Source organism: Cyanistes caeruleus, chromosome 23, assembly GCF_971803275.1.
Source record: "Cyanistes caeruleus chromosome 23, bCyaCae1.hap1.1, whole genome shotgun sequence".
Taxonomy (NCBI): domain Eukaryota; kingdom Metazoa; phylum Chordata; class Aves; order Passeriformes; family Paridae; genus Cyanistes; species Cyanistes caeruleus.
In genome coordinates, this window is record NC_141723.1 from 6,230,968 (window position 1) to 6,245,958 (window position 14,991).

Genomic DNA, 14,991 nt, shown 5'->3' on the forward strand with positions numbered 1-14,991 from the left:
CCATGTGATCCCATCAAGCCCTGAGGAAGCACGAGGGGTTTGCCAGGGCTCCATTCCTCACCCCAGCGCAGGCCCTGCACAGTTTGCTGATGATGTAAAAGATTCTCCATCTGGCAGCAAGGGCTGGTGTTAGCGAGAGCTCGCGAGAAGCTGCCAGCTGGAATGTGCTGTCGGGTTCCTTGTCACAAGATCCTTACTTATCGCTCCCGGGGGTGGGGAGGAAGGGCTGATATGCTCAGGTTTATGCAAATCACTGTCAGCTCTGCAGAGTTTCTGTTTTGGTGCAAGGGGCTCTGGCTCTGACCTTTGCACACTGGCACAGCCTGACAGAGCACCCATACGGACACGTACTGGGCTCCCAGCCTGGCCCACAGTCACAGAATGATTCATAGCATCACAGCCTGGTTTGGGTTGGAAGGGACCTTAAAGATCATCCTTTCCCAGCCCTCTGCTACAGGCAGGGACACCTTCCACTAGACCAGGTTAATCCCAGCCCTTTCCAGCACTTCAGGGAATGGAGCAGACTCGCTCCCAAGCCTCGCCCAGGGCTGGCAGGGGTGCTGAGGGTTTTTGTTCCTTGTAGGTGCTGCCTCCCAGTCCCAGTTCCAAGGGATGCCATCCCACAACACAATCTTCCCGCAGTCGGGTAACTGTTCCCCTCCCCCGGCCATGGGGCTGACGTGCCTGGCCCTGCAGCAGCAGCAGTCGCAGCCCCAGCAGGTCACCATCCAGGTGCAGGAGCCCGGGGACCTGGTGGGCAGCAGCCTCCTGCCCGGGGCCTCGGTGGGCGGGCAGGGCCTGGCGTCCCACACACGGGGGATGTCCCTGAGCCCCAGCGCCAGCCAGATCCAGATGCAGCACCGCGCCAACCTGATGGCCTCCCTCAGCTACGGCCACCGGCAGCTGTCCAAGCAGCTCAGCGCCGACAGCGCCGAGTCGCACAGGTGAGGGCCCCTCCCTGCCTGCTCCCAGAATCTCAGCGCGAGACCTGCTGTCCTTACCAGTCTGCCCTGTGCCTGCTGCCTCCCTGTGCCGGGAAGGAGTTGCTGAGCCAGGCCAGGGCCGCTGTCCCGTGTGCCTGGGGAAGCCCCTCCCGTGCAGGAGCAGCTCTGGCTCCCTCCAGCAGCGCGGTCACTTGTCCTTTTCCTTGTCCTTGCAGTCTGAACGTGAGCAGGTATCCCCCCGCCAACTACGACCAGGTGCACTTACACCCCCACCTGTTCCCGGAGCAGCCCCGCGTTTCCCCCAGCAACTACAGCCCGCCGGGAGGGGTGGGGTTCCCTGCAGCCCAGCAAGCTCTGAAGGTCCCGCAGCTCGACCAGTACCCCAGCTTCCCTCCGAACGCACATCAGCAGCAGCAGCACTACACGGCATCGGCACTACAGCAGGCACTGTTGTCCCCGACACCTCCCGACTACAGCCGACACCAGCAGGTACCGCACATCCTCCAGGGACTGCTTTCCCCCCGGCACTCGCTCACGGGGCACACGGACATGCGGCTGCCCCAGGCAGAATTTGCACAGCTCATCAAACGGCGGCAGCAGCAGCAGCAGCAGCAGCAAGAATTCCAGGAGTTGTTCAGGCATATTAGTCAAGGGGATGCTGGGAATATGGGCACCAGCATGGGACAGAACCTCTCGGAGCGCCAGTCGTTGTCTTTGCCTTATCAGAGTGCTGACACGTACCACCCCCAGAACAGCCCCCAACATCTCTTAAAAATCAGGGCGCAAGAATGTATCCAGCAGGTCCCTGCCTCCGTGCCACCGCCGCAGGGATACGGACACCAGCCAGCCCTGTTCCACTCGGAGAGCATGGAGGAGGACTGCGCCTGCGAGGGAAACAGGGACAGCTTTCCTGACAGTAAGAGTTCAAACACATTGACCAAAGGTTGCCATGAGACCCCTCTGCTTGTAAACGCAGGAGGGCACGGGGACCCCGAATCTTTGCTAGGAACTGCTAATCCCGCGCAGGAGCTGGGAACGCACCAGTACCGGCATCAGCCAGCACCTGGATTCAGGAATAAGGTGCCCAGCAGAGGTAAGGCTCCCTGCCGCCCATGCAGGCCAGGTGTCCATCCGTGCCAGGCACTCACCTTCCTGCCCAGGACACCGTCCCACCCGGCACACCAAGGGTTTCCTGACATATTCTGCATAGCACAGAATTACCGAGATTCTTTCTGGCTTTTGTGGCCTGAAGTAAATTGCAGGCACGGCCTCTGTAATAAACAGGGTTGAATAAGGAAGGAGCCTGATGGGCTGCTTGGCTTGGGAATTTGACCTACTTCTGCAGGCAGGTAAAGACCAGGCAGGGCCCAGCTTGCTGCCATCTTTTTGGGGGTGCTGCATGGTAGCCACAGATTTGTTCTTGCTGGTGATGTTGCCCATCCCCTGAAACACTGGATAGGAGCATCTCAGCTGCCAGCACACCTCAGCTGTACACCTCAGTGTAGTCATTTATTGCTGCTCTTAAGCACAGACCCTCAAGTCCAGGCACTGCCAAAGCTCCCACAAACACACACAGTAACAGTGTTGGTCAGTGTCCTGTGGCTCCAGTAGCCTTGCAGCTTTTCTGGCACTTTGGGAAGCAGCTGCAGCAGCAAGATTCAATCCCTGCTTGAACTGGGAAGGGTGGGTTCTGGAGAGAGTGAGTTTAGACTTGCCATTAGGGTCTGAAGACCTCTCCTACTCCTTGGAAGCAGCTGTGCCTTTGCTCCTCGGTGGCTGCTCTGGCAGCGCTGGGCTGTCAGAGAATTCCTGCCTGAGCTGTAATTACAGGCTCCTCTGCAGGAAAACCACCCTCGGAGCCCCTCGCTAAGAGGGCTTTGAGGAGAGGCTGAGTGGGCAGATCAGTATTCCCTGCAGGACTCAGGGTGCTGGGCTGGAGCCACCAGCTTGTCCTCGGCACTCAGGGCCCTATTGCAGAGGAGCTGTGTCCAGGGCACAGGAGGCCCAGCTTTGTTCAGGGACACAGCACGGGTTTGTTGGGAAAGTACCGGGCTGGAATAGGCTGGCTCGGAGGGCTGAGTGGGGCTGCCAAGCCCTGACCCCCCAGAGCGTGGGCGGGGGGCAGGGACAAGGCTGGGCTGTGCTGAAATCCTCCTAAATTCTCAATTCTGTTTGCTCTCAGAGCTCCACTTCCCTGCTGTGCTTGGAGTGGGGGAATCGCCCCAGATTCAGCGGAGGCTGGGAGCTCTGGAGGGGGTTTGGTATGAAATTGTGAGTCTGAATCCTGTCACTGAAGCCCGTTAGATGGACACTGAGGTTTGGTGGAGTCAGAATCCAAACCTCGGCCCCCGCACTGCTGGTACAAGGACTGGTTACACAAAGGAGAAGAACTTTAGACTGTAAGGCCTTGTAAATGAGTAAAAGCAAATAAATGTTTACAAATAGGCTTGTGTAAGCCCTTCTGACAGGGCTGTTTCTAGTAAACTATGTCCTGGGATGCAACTGCTCGTACCATTTTCCTTTATGACCTCCATAACCCACTTGGACTCAGGCCTGTACTGCTTCGGGTCCAGGCAGAGTCACCTCAGAGCTTCTCAGGTACCTCTACCTACAGCAAATCCTACACCCCTGGGCTTTCCTGTTTTCAGCCTACACCAACTCCTACATCACTCCATTCTCCCACTACTGATCTACACCAAGTCCTACATCCCTGGCTTTTCCTTAGACTGTGTAATGAGGGTGCAGTTTGAGGGCTATCTTCTCTCCCTGCCTCAGCTCCCTAGATGTGTTTTTTCCCTGGAGCAGAGCGTGACTTCCCAGTGGCTCGGGGGTGTCTGTGCTTCCACAGGCGCTGATCAGAGCTCTGGGTGTCTGTGGAGCATCTGCCAGGGATGGCAGCCGGGCACCTTGAGAGCCGACCAGATCTGTTTGGGATGTGCCTGAGCTGCCTGTGAACAGCCCTGCTCCAGTTTTGCTCCAGCGTAGCCGTCCCGGGAGCGCTGCCCATGGGAAACCTGCCTGGGCTCGGCACGGAGGGAGCCGAGCTGGCGGCAGCGCCGTGCCAGCGTCACATGCCACAGTGACACAAAGGATGTGGGGATGAAAGGCTCTCCTCTGCACGTCTGGGGGGGTGTTTCTGGGGTGTCTGTCCCTTGGTCCAAAGCAGCATCCCCAGAGGTGCAGTGCTAGCTTCGGGAAGCAGATGTTTTTTGGGTCCTGGCTCTTGCAGGCTGAGGGAAATCATCACCTGCAGCGCAGGGACTGGGGCCGGGGCTGTTTGTGGAGCTGGAGCAGCAGGCTGCTGGCCCCAACCACTGTTCCCATAGTTGGAGCAGCATCCCAAGCAGTGTGTGGGTGGCACTGATCCGCTAACATCTGTTACCTCATGTTTTCCTTCTCGCTTTTCCGGGAAAGCTGACTGTTAACCGCACGTAACCCCACGGTTGTGCAAAGGCAGGGGGAGGCTGCGTCTCTGACTGCCCTGGGACAGGGCTCTGCAGGAATGCCACATTCCTGATGGAGGAAGGGCATGAGCAGCAGTGTGCTGGATGTGCTGTCCACGTTCACCTGGCTGTGAGAGACGTGGGGGCCACATGGGATGGGGTCTCACTTGAATTCTGCTAAATCTGTGGGCAGATTTTGGGACTGCCCTGTTCAGGGCCAGGAGTTAGGCTTGCACGGTCCTTGTGGGTCCGAGTGAGGGTGTTTGTAGGATTCTATGAGATCTCTTTGGGGAGCAGTTTTGTGGCAGTTTCAGTGTCAGCTGGGCTGTGCTCTGTCCCAGCACAGCAGGACATCACTTCCCACTGGCCAAAGCCCTGGGAAAGCTCTGGCTTTGTGAGGGATGTCCCTGCAGCTGTGTCGCCTCGGGGCGGCTCCCCAGCGCTCGCAGCCCTGTCGAGGGCTCGGCAGGGTCTGTGCTCAGCGAGCTCAGCCCCGCTGACAGGCTCCTCCATGGCTCAGGACTTCATCCAAAACATCGTGTACTTGATGACGAGAGGCTTTGCCTGATAGGAATGTGGCCTTTGCCCTCAGTCACAAGAGCTTGCAGCGCAGATGGACTTTGCCAGGCAGAGCGCTGGTGTGCTCCCGCAGCCAGATTGTGAGAGGGCAGGGAGAAGTCATCTGATAAAAGCGAAGATCCTGGCCAGCTCTTCCAGCAGGATTATGTTGCTTACAATTGCCAAGGGGCCCTGCTGGAACATCCCGTGTTGGAGGCTCCCCCAGCTCTTGTGTAACCATGTGAGCAGGCTGAGGGTCGAGCTCAGGCTCGAGGGGAAGGCAGAAGTGGGAAAGGGTCTGGTTCCTGTGCTCCTGCCCCAGTGCCTCCAGCTTTAGGCTGCCTTTGTAGACCTGATGGAAGGCAGCTAGCATTGGGATCCTTTGGGGATACATGTTAATGCTGGAGGGAGAAGCCTGTGTGAGTGCAGGCGGGGGCAGTGGTGCTGTGCCACTCCAACTGGAGCAGCTGGGGGTCCTGTCCTGCCAGCAAGGAGCGTTCGTGTGTGGCATCACATCTCAGTTCTGCAGTGGCACAGGTGGCTGGGAGCTGCAGGTTCCTTGTACTAACCTGTCCTTTTTCTGTCCTGTCTGGTTTTCAAGAGTCCATCGGAGGGAACTGCATGGACAGGAGCTCCCCTGGCCAAGCCATGCAGGTGCCTGACCACAACGGCCTGGGCTACCCCGTGCGCCCCTCGTCCAGCGAGCACCCGCGGCCCCGCACCCTGCAGAGACATCACACCATCCAGAACAGTGATGATGCCTACGTAGGTGCCTCTTCCTCCCAGGTCTCCTCTGAAGCAGCCTGGTCTGGCTGTGGCCACACAGGGCTCTGCAGACACATCTGGCCCAGCTGTGGGTCCTGCAGTGCTGTGGTGGAGCTGGTCATGGTAACCCAGAGCTCAGTGCTCTGCACCCTGTGGGGTTTGGGCTGCTGGGAACTGTCCTGCCCAAATCTTGGTGTGTGCTTTGCTCCAGCTCCCTCCTGCTGTAGATGAGAATGTCACCTTCACTGGTTCAGTGGTGCCTGGTGACAGGATCAGGAGCAATGGCCAGAAACTGAAACACAAGTTCCACCTCAACATTAGGAGGAACTTCTTCCTGTGGAGGGTGGCAGAGCACTGGAACAGCTGCCCGGCGCGGGCCTGGAGTCTTCCTCCCTGGAGACATCCCAAAACCACCCAGATGTGTTTCTCTGTCACCTGCTCCAGGTGTCCCTGCCTTGGCAGGGGTTTGTGCTGGATGATCTCCAGATCTCCCTTCCAGCCCCAGCTATGCTGTGGTTCTGTTGGTTCAGAGGGATTTGGCCCATTCAGTCCCTCACCCTGTTGAAGGGACAGGCTGCACCCAAGCTGTGCCTGATGCACTTCTTGTCTTTCCAAACCCTTGCTGAAGGTTTGCAGAGGCTCCCTGGGCACCCTGTCCATGGGCAGATGGGGAAGAGCAGGATCCTCTCCTGAGCTCCCCGTGTGTCCTGCCACCTCCACAGGTGCAGTTGGATAACTTGCCTGGAATGAGTTTGATGGCAGGAAAAGCGCTCAGCTCAGCTCGGATGTCGGACGCCGTGCTCAGCCAGTCGTCGCTGATGGCCAGTCAGCAGCTGCGGGACAGGGACGGCGAGGGTGAGCAGGGGCTGCCCAGGTGGCAGGGGGTGTGGGCAGCTCCTCGGGGAGCTGTCACAGCGACAGCTGCTCAGTCACCTCTGCCCTTACAGAATGTGGGGAGAGTTTGGAAGGTCAAGAGCACGCGAACCTGGGCGATGGCAGCCAGCACCTCAACACCTCCTGCTACCCCTCGACGTGTATCACAGACGTCCTGCTGAGCTACAAGCACCCGGAGGTGCCCTTTGGGATGGAGCAGGCGGGGGTGTAACCAGGAGGGAGTGAGTATCCGTGTGTCCTCTCGCCACTCCACACCTCACCACGGCCTCGCTTCCGTGGGTCGCCTTCCCTGCCCATTGCTCCAGTGCTGGGGCTGGGAATGCTGGAGGGCTGTGGGAGGAGATGTGTCATTCTGGTGTCCCCTAACATCTCTCTTTCTCTCTCTTGCAGGGTTTGTGTACAGCTTTGAAATGAAAAGGTCCATTTTAAACCAACAGTATCTAGCAGCATTGCGCCAAATTGCCGTAGTATTTCTGACTAACTGGAATACCATGGCCCCTTTCCTCATCCTCACTTCATCCAGTGTGTCGTTCCTTTGGGTTCTTTAATTTCTGCCACACTTGCCTGTAACTCCAGCTACGCCCAGAGCCCTGAGCCCGACACAGAGGATCGGCCTCGGCAGCGGGGGCTGCTCTGGGGGCTGGCCCTGCCCGGGGCCCCGCGCCGGGCTGAGCCTCCCTGAGCCTGCCCCGAGCAGTCCGAGGGGACGGGAGCCGCTCCTGGATGGAGGCCACGCTCTCCTTCCACTCTGTCCCGCTGCACTGGGGGGTCTGGGCCTGGCAGCGCTGGCGGGGGCCCTCCCCACCCCGGTGCAATCCACTTCTTGTCTCACCTCTGTCTGCTCTGTTCCCTCTCGTGTGTCGGGGTGCTGACAGGATCACCCCTGCCCTGTCCTCCCTTCCCTTTTCTTTCCAAATCTGCCACGACTTGGGGTTTTTTCTTTTCCTGGCTAATGTAGGGCAGATGGATTTTTCTTTGTTTCCTTCGCTTTTCCTCCTGATCACGTAGGAATTGTTTTTTTTTGGTAAATGTTGTTTTATTATTATTGTTATTAATAAAAGGCAAAAGGAATTTCTGTTTGAGAGAAATTTTTAACTAGATTCTGTTCTATATGAATTGTGACTTGCACCTTTTGTTCAAAGTATTTTATTTCTTTTAATGACATTGTACTTGTGACTGGTTTTCTCTCGTGCCAGTGGCGACAGTGGTAACTCTCCTTACACAGTTGGGACGTGCAGAGGTCTCTTCTTTGTCCCTTTTCCATCCTTTCCGTGGTGGATAGAGCGGGAGGCCCCCCCCGCTGGGGCTCAGGAGCATGTGGTGTCACCTTTGCCTCTGGGACTCGACGAGCTCCAGCTCAGATCCTTCTTACTGACATTTTTTCTGGAATATTTTTTAAAACTAAAGGAAACATCAACCCAGCCCTCCTGACTTTGCACAGAAGGAAGTGTGAAACCAGCACGGCAGAGGTGACTTTGCTGTCCTTCCCCCGTGCCTCTTCCCGGCCTCCCCTTCTCCGGGAGAACCACGCTGACGGCTCTGCGATCCCGAAAATCAGAGAGGAGGGGAGCTGCACATCCCGGGGAGCCCGCCGCATGGAGCGGGGAGGGTGGGAAACGCTGAAAGCCTTTTGCTCTGTCCCTTGGGTTCATTTTCCTTTTGTTTACATGACACTGTATCCTGGGAGAGTCGCCGGGCCCCCCCCAGCAGCAGCCGGCCCGCAGGGCCGCGTCACCGTGCCATCCGCAGTATCACACTTTTTTTATCATGGCTTTGTATTGTAGTAATCAATACGCGCAGTATATGTTGAATGTATATTAATATACTTTGCTATTATTTCTGTTTTTTGGAAATGTCAGAAGTATTTTTTTTTTTTTTTCTTCCTCATTTATGTTGGACTAAAAACGAACAGGAAAAAAAAAAGGTTTCAGTAATTCTTCAGTCCATTTTTTTGTGGGTCACTTGCAACTAGTCAATTAGTTGGACAGTGGGATCATAACAAATAAAACCATGATTATGATCTTCCCCGGGCTCTTGTTTGCCTTGTTGCTCAACGCCAAAGTTCAAGGGGCGGCAGCTGCTGTGTCCCCAGTCCATCCCTGGGGCTGTCACTTGCCCCGGCTCCAGCAGCCCCCCTGTTGGGTTTCCCAAAGCCCCCCCGGCACTCGCAGCCCCCCTGCAGCCGGAGCCCGTGCGGGTTTGGGGCACGGCAGCGCTGCAGAGCGGCCCCTGCCCGGTGTCTGCTGCCTTTGCCAGCGGTGGGCAGAGTCTGGGAGGCGCAGGGAGCTGTGCCTGTGCCTCCAGCGCCCTGCAGCACCTGGGCTGGCAATAGCCTTGGGGTGCCGAGCCAGCCGCCGCGGGCTGGGGCTGCAGGGAGCCGGTGCCACCCAGAAACAGGAGCATCATTCCTCCCCCTGGCACTGCCAGCCCTGCGGCCCCTCTCTCCCTGTCCCCTCTCTCCCTGTGCTCAGCCCTGTGCGCTCGATTCGGGTGCATCCCTGGGCTGGTGACAACGGGACAGGGAAGCACCGGGGCTTGGCCCCGGCTGGGGGCAGTTTTGGGGTGGCTGTGCCAGTGCCGCTGCCTGCTCTGGGCTGAGCCTTCGCTTTGCCCCGGTTCTCAGCGAGAGCTGCCGTGGGCGGGCAGGGGCGCAGCTCCCGGGACCTGTGAGTTGGGGACACAGCGGGAAAAGGGGGTGGCGTGAGCGGCCCGGTGAAGGACGGGGCACAGACCCGCGGCCGAGGCGAGGGGTCCGGGTACGGCAGGCCAAATCCCTGCGGGAATAAACCTTGTCCCTGGGCCGGCGGCCAGTCCCTGGGGGCTGCGAGGGGCCCCGGCAGGGCCAGCGGGAATCTGGGTCACCGGGAGCGTAAACAGCTCCTTGGCCGGCCAGGCGCGTCCCGCGGGGCGCTGCTGTTTGCTCGCCGCCCCTGCCAAGCGCGCTCCGCTCGGCGATGCTGCGCGATCCTTGAACCCTGCGCGCCGGGAGCGCTCTCCGCGCTGCCTTATCTCCGCCGAACTGCCCCTCCGGCATAAATAGCGGCCGCGGAGCCCCGGCCGCTCAGACGGGACGAGCAGCAGCGGCAGAGAGAGCTGGTAAGAGCCCGGGCTCCTCCGCAGGACCCGCCGGGACGGAGCGGTGCCCCTCGCCCGCCGCCCCGCCGGGGACCCCTCGAGCCGGGCCGGGGGCTCAGCCCCCGCCGGGGTCGGATTTGCCGGGGCTCCCCGCGCCCAACTCTTTGCTCTGCCCGCAGGTCCATCGCGAAGATGAGAGCCGTGGTGTTGACCCTCGCCCTGCTGTGCCTGACGGGTGGGTCCGGACGGGCTGCGGGTCCCCGCGGGACGGGGCGGCGCGGGCGGGATGGGGCGGCCGAGCCCGACGCGAGCGCTGCTGGAAGCCGCCGCTTTCCGAAGCTGTTTGAGAGTCGGGGCTGCAGCCAAGGGGCTCCCCGGTTCCCCCCGAGCCGGGCAGGTCCCCGGCAGGGCTGGAGCCGTCCCCGGGCGGCGCGTCCTGAGCACACGCGGTTCTCTCCGCAGGCACCCAGGCGCGCTCCTTCTGGCAGCACGATGAGCCCCAGGCACCCCTGGATCGCCTCAAGGACATGCTCGATGTGTACCTGGAGACAGTGAAGGCCAGCGGCAAGGAAGCCATTGCCCAGTTCGAGGCCTCCACCGTGGGCAAACAGCTGGAGTAAGTGGGAGGCGTGTGGCGGGGGGCTGGCGGGGGGCCCCGGGCGCCGTGTGTGACCTCCCTCCCCTCCCGCAGCCTGAAGCTGGGCGAGAACCTCGACACTCTGGGCGCAGCCGCCGCCAAGCTGAGAGAGGATGTGGCCCCCTACTACAAAGAGGTGCGGGAGATGTGGCTGAAAGACACCGAGTCCCTGCGCAAGGAGCTGACCAAGGACCTGGAGGAGGTGAAGGAGAAAATCAAGCCCTTCCTGGACCAGTTCTCTGCCAAGTGGACGGAAGATCTGGAGCAGTACCGCCAGCGCCTGGCACCCCTCGCCCAGGAGCTGAAGGAGCTGAGCAAGCAGAAGGTGGAGCTGCTGCAGCAGAAGCTGACCCCGGTGGCCGAGGAGGCGCGGGACCGTCTGCGCGGACACGTCGAGGAGCTGCGCAAGAACGTGGCCCCCTTCAGCGATGAGCTGCGGCAGAAGCTGAGCCAGAAGCTGGAGGAGATCCGGGAGAAGGGCATCCCCCAGGCCGCTGAATACCAGGCCAAGGTGGTGGAGCATCTCAGCAACCTGCGGGAGAAGATGACGCCCCTGGTGCAGGACTTCAAGGAGCGCCTCACCCCCTACACCGAGACCCTCAAGGCTCGTTTCCTCACCTTGCTGGAGGATCTCCAGAAGACCGTGGCTTGAGCTGCCGGCCGGCGCGGCCAGGGACTGACCCCAGCCCCGCTCCGCAGCCGCCCCGGGTGCTCCCTGCCCTGCCCCGGGCACTTCTCCTCAGGGGGCTCTGGGGACAGGCTGCAGGAGCCCCGGGCCAGCCCAGCCCTAGGGTGTCCTCCCCGGAGACCCCCTCCTCCCCTAGAATTCCCTCCCCGACCCGGCGTCGCTCTCAGCTTTGCCTCCCTTTTGACAAATAAACTTGACTTAAGTTATTGGAGCTCGCTCAGTCTTTGCAGTGGATGCTGGAAGGGACAAGGGTGCTCTGAGTTGGGGCTACTGGGGGACCCAGAGGGAGTGGGGGGACACAGAGCTGGTGAGGGGCGCCCTGAGCTCGCCCAGTACCGAGTCCAGCTCTGCCCGGGGTGCAGCCGCGCCCAGCCCCACACAGGGCGCTGGAGCACGGTGGCGCTGAATTTACAGGAACTTTTGGAAGCAGCGCCCGGCTCCTGCCACCCTGAGCACCCCGACACGGCCGTGTGTACCTCAGTGCCGGTGTCTGTCCCAGCCCTCCCTCTCCCTGCGGCTCGCACTCCTCCTTCGCAGCCCCCCAGTGATGCCAGCACAGCGTTTGAGTCAGCCCCGCTTTATTGAGAGCACCGCGACAGCGGGTGGGCCCGGGTGTCCCCAGCCCCGACAGTCCCCGGGCAGCCCCTGGCGAGGCTACACGGCCGGAGTCTTCTTCCAGAGCTCCGCCAGCTGCTCCTTGAGCCACACCAGCCGCTGCTTCGCCAGCTCCGCGTTGTCCGACAGCCACTGCCTGCACGGGGAGGGGAGGGCAGGGCAAGGGGTCAGCGAGGGGCCCCGGCCGGGCTCCCCACCGGCACCGGGGAACGGGGACAGGGACAGGGACAGGGACAGGGACAGGGACAGGGACAGGGACAGGGACAGGGACAGGGCTGCTGGGGTTCGGGGACACCTGGCTTGCTGCGCCGCCTCCGACTCCCGCACCCTGCTGAAGGCGTCCTTGGCCATGGCCGTGGCTTTCTGGGCCAGCTCCTGCACCTTCTGCACCAGCGCCTTCGGCTGCTCGGGCGCGTCGGCCCCTGCAAGCAGGAGCCTGGTGGGACTGGGGCGGCCGGGCCCCGCGGCTGTGCCCCCCGTGTGAGCCCCCCAACACCCTGAGCCCCGACCCCTCCTCCTGCGCAGCCCTTACTTGCTCCCAGCGCCAGGACGGCCGTGCAGGCGAGCAGGAACAGCAGCGGCGCCTTCATGGCTGGGGAGAGAGCAGAGCGCAGGATGTGGGGCAGCAGGGGGGGCACGGGGGTCCCGACCCCGTGTCCTGCCCAGCACGACCCTCAGCAGGGATGTCCCCACTCACCTGTGCCGGGCTCTGTGAGGCGGGGGCAGCCCCGGGCTCTCTCTTTATACCCTCCCCACGGCCGCCCTGGGGGATTTGTGCAAAGGTCAGGGCAGGGCGCGGGGGGGCTGCAGGGGCGCCGCGTCCAGCCAGGAGTTGGGAAATCCCTCGGGGCCGGAGCCTGCTGGGGTGTCCGTGTGCGCGCACAGCCGGGCAGAGCTGTGCGTGTGCACACGCGTGTGCGCAGCCAGCCCGGTGCCCGCGGCAGGGGACAGCCCTGGGCACACGCGGCACAAGGGTGACATCCAGCGGCCCTGTCCCCTGGCACGACCGCCTCGGGCACCGCGAGGCTCTTCGGACTCGCCACTGCCACTGCCTGGCTGGTCCCTGCCCCTGCCCTTTGCCCGCTGTGACACATCGCCCCCGGGGCGGGGGTGGGCCTGGGGGCTGCCCAGGTGTGCGCCGAGAGCGCGATGCCCGCGGGCAGGGACACGCCCGGGTCCCTGCTCCGCTCCCAGGCACCGGGGGGCTGCAGTGCCCTGCAGCGTCCGGGCCTCTTCTGGGCCAGGGCTTCCTGCAGGAGCCTGGGCTGGGAAGGAACGATGCCATCCTGCCTCTGCACAGCCTCGTGTGTCCCCCAGCTCCATCAGAGCGTCCCCCTGAGCCCGTGTCCTGCCCCGCTGCCCAGCCCAGGCACAGCACAGCCGGTGGCAGAGCTGGGAGGTCCCTGCAGCATCCCCAGCCCCCGTGTCCTGTCCCACTGCCACACATCCCACAACCACACATCCCAGGTGCTGCACTGCCAGCGCTGTGGGGCCATTGCTGCGCCCACAGAGCCACGAGGTGTCCCCTCAGCCCAGGGTCGCTGTCCCCGGGAGGGGCTCGGTGTGCCCTGCGCACATCCCAGCCTGTCCCTGTCACCCCCTGGGGCTGGCGGGGCCGCGGGTGGTGTCCGGGCTCTGGGTGATGTCAGGCCCGTGCGCACGTCAGGCACTTCCACGTTGTGACCGTGCTAAAGTCCAAGCCCTTGCTGTGTCACAGCCCGCGTGGAAGCCGCAGGAGCGCTCGGGCTGCATAAATAGCGCTGGGAGCACCGGCACCGCAGGTACCACAGCCGTGGCAGCACAGGTGAGCAGCTGCAGCGGCTGGAGGGAGCCAGGGTCTCCATCGCCTCTGGCAGGGGGCTGGGGGGCTGCTGCTGGTCCCTGGGGCTTCCTTCACCTCCCTTCTTTGCTTCCACAGGAGTCCGCAGCGCTCAGGATGGCGCCGAAGGCGGCCGCCCTTGTCCTGGTTCTCCTGGCGATCTCAGGTGAGGTGGCGTGAGGGTCCCTGTGCCAGCAGGGTGCTCCCGGCGCGGGGCAGGGCTGGGGAATGTCGCCGCTGTCCCTGGGGAACGGGGCTGTGTGAGCGCTGATCCCAGCACCCCTTGCAGGCTCACGGGCTGATGTCAACCCCGACGAGGTGGCCAGCGTGATCTGGAAGTACTTCACGGAGCTGGGCAGCAATGCCAAGGACACGGTGGACCAGCTGCAGCAGGCCGAGATCAGCAAGCAGCTCAAGTGAGCCGGGCCACAGTGCGGGGGGCTGGGGGGCTCCGGGGGCGCCAGCCAGGGCCGGGGGTGTGGGCACACGGGCCCTGACGTGTCCCCTGTCCGCAGCACCCTGCTGAAGAGCAACCTGCACAGCGTCAGCGCCTACGCCGAGGACCTGCAGGAGCGGCTGGTGCCCTTTGCCACCGAGCTGCAGGCGCGGCTGGTGCAGGACTCCCAGCGGCTGAAGGAGCAGATCCAGCGGGAGCTGCAGCAGCTGCAGGCCAAGCTGGCTCCCTACGCCGACGAGGTGCACCAGCAGATCGGCACCAACATCCGCCAGCTGCAGGCCAAGATGAGCCCGTACGCCGAGGAGCTGCGCTCCCGGGTGGACAGCGGCGCCGGGGAGCTGCAGCGGGCGCTGGAGCCCTACGCCACCGAGCTGCGGGAACGGCTGAAGGACAACGCCCAGAGCATCCAGGCCTCCCTGAGCCCCTACGCTGACCGGCTGCAGCAGCAGATCGACGGCGGCGTGGAGAGCCTGAAGGAGCGGCTGTCGCCCATGGCAGATGAGCTGAAGGCGCAGGTGGAGCAGAGCGTGGCCGAGCTGCGGCGCGGGCTCAGCCCCTACGCCCAGGAGGTGCAGGACGGCCTCAACCGGCAGCTGGAGAGCCTGACCGTGCAGATGGAGCGGGCGGCCGAGGAGCTGCGCAGCCGCCTGGCCACCAGCTCCGAGGAGCTGCGCGCCCAGCTGAGCCCGCTGGCACGGGAGCTGCGGGAGGCGGCGAGCGGAGATGCCGAGAGCCTGCGGCAGCGCCTGGCTCCCCTGGCCCAGCAGCTGGAGCAGCGTGTGGGGCACACGCTGGAGACCTTCCGGCAGCAGGCGGCTCCCTTCGGAGAGACCTTCGGGAAGCAGCTGGTGCAGCGGCTGGAGGAGATGCGCGGCAAGCTGGACTCGGGCGCTGCCGGCGTGGAGGATCACCTGGAGCTGCTGGAGAAGGAGGTGCGGGAGAAGGTGGCTGCTTTCCTCAGCACCGTCCCACCCCCAGAGAATTAAGCCACTCCAGGCAGCCATCCACACACATTCCAAGCGCTCCTGGCCGCCTCCAGTGGCAGAAATAAATCTTGTGATGCACGTGCTGGTCCGTGTCCTTCCTCCCCACAGCA

General features: G+C 62.5%; 4 protein-coding genes across 17 annotated transcripts in view; 3 read left to right on the forward strand and 1 right to left on the reverse strand.

Annotated features, from left to right (window-relative positions):
- The window catches only part of SIK3 (SIK family kinase 3), a 67,961-nt gene extending 59,332 nt beyond the window's left edge, over positions 1 to 8,629 (forward strand). For 11 of the 14 annotated variants that reach the window (XM_086861125.1, XM_086861127.1, XM_086861126.1 and 8 more), the window contains 6 exons: positions 584 to 944; positions 1,160 to 2,037; positions 5,547 to 5,710; positions 6,433 to 6,565; positions 6,658 to 6,825; positions 6,995 to 8,629. In XM_086861125.1, coding sequence (XP_086717251.1) covers positions 584 to 944; positions 1,160 to 2,037; positions 5,547 to 5,710; positions 6,433 to 6,565; positions 6,658 to 6,815 — 1,694 coding nt within the window. In that variant the 3' untranslated portion in view covers positions 6,816 to 6,825; positions 6,995 to 8,629. Of the gene's footprint in view, positions 1 to 583; positions 945 to 1,159; positions 2,038 to 3,126; positions 3,391 to 5,546; positions 5,711 to 6,432; positions 6,566 to 6,657; positions 6,826 to 6,994 lie in introns of those variants that run through there. The other 3 variants (XM_086861131.1, XM_086861132.1, XM_086861136.1) reach the window with 1 other exon arrangement.
- A 645-nt stretch (positions 8,630 to 9,274) lies between these two features.
- Positions 9,275 to 11,210, forward strand: APOA1 (apolipoprotein A1). The gene is made up of 4 exons (XM_086861078.1): positions 9,275 to 9,700; positions 9,859 to 9,914; positions 10,142 to 10,295; positions 10,371 to 11,210. Exons 2-4 carry the CDS (start codon positions 9,872 to 9,874, stop codon positions 10,966 to 10,968), a joined length of 795 nt encoding a protein of 264 aa, XP_086717204.1. The 5' UTR covers positions 9,275 to 9,700; positions 9,859 to 9,871; the 3' UTR covers positions 10,969 to 11,210.
- Positions 11,211 to 11,565: 355 nt separating this feature from the next.
- On the reverse strand, positions 11,566 to 13,295 carry APOC3 (apolipoprotein C3). The gene is made up of 4 exons (XM_086860971.1): positions 12,317 to 13,295; positions 12,152 to 12,211; positions 11,915 to 12,041; positions 11,566 to 11,755 (listed from the first exon to the last, which is right to left on the reverse strand). The coding sequence occupies exons 1-4, from the start codon at positions 12,711 to 12,713 to the stop codon at positions 11,659 to 11,661; spliced, it is 681 nt and encodes a 226-aa protein (XP_086717097.1). The 5' UTR covers positions 12,714 to 13,295; the 3' UTR covers positions 11,566 to 11,658.
- Positions 13,296 to 13,537: 242 nt separating this feature from the next.
- Positions 13,538 to 14,959, forward strand: APOA4 (apolipoprotein A4). Its single transcript, XM_086860970.1, has 3 exons — positions 13,538 to 13,604; positions 13,728 to 13,854; positions 13,954 to 14,959. Exons 1-3 carry the CDS (start codon positions 13,556 to 13,558, stop codon positions 14,879 to 14,881), a joined length of 1,104 nt encoding a protein of 367 aa, XP_086717096.1. The 5' UTR covers positions 13,538 to 13,555; the 3' UTR covers positions 14,882 to 14,959.
- Positions 14,960 to 14,991: the final 32 nt, after the last annotated feature.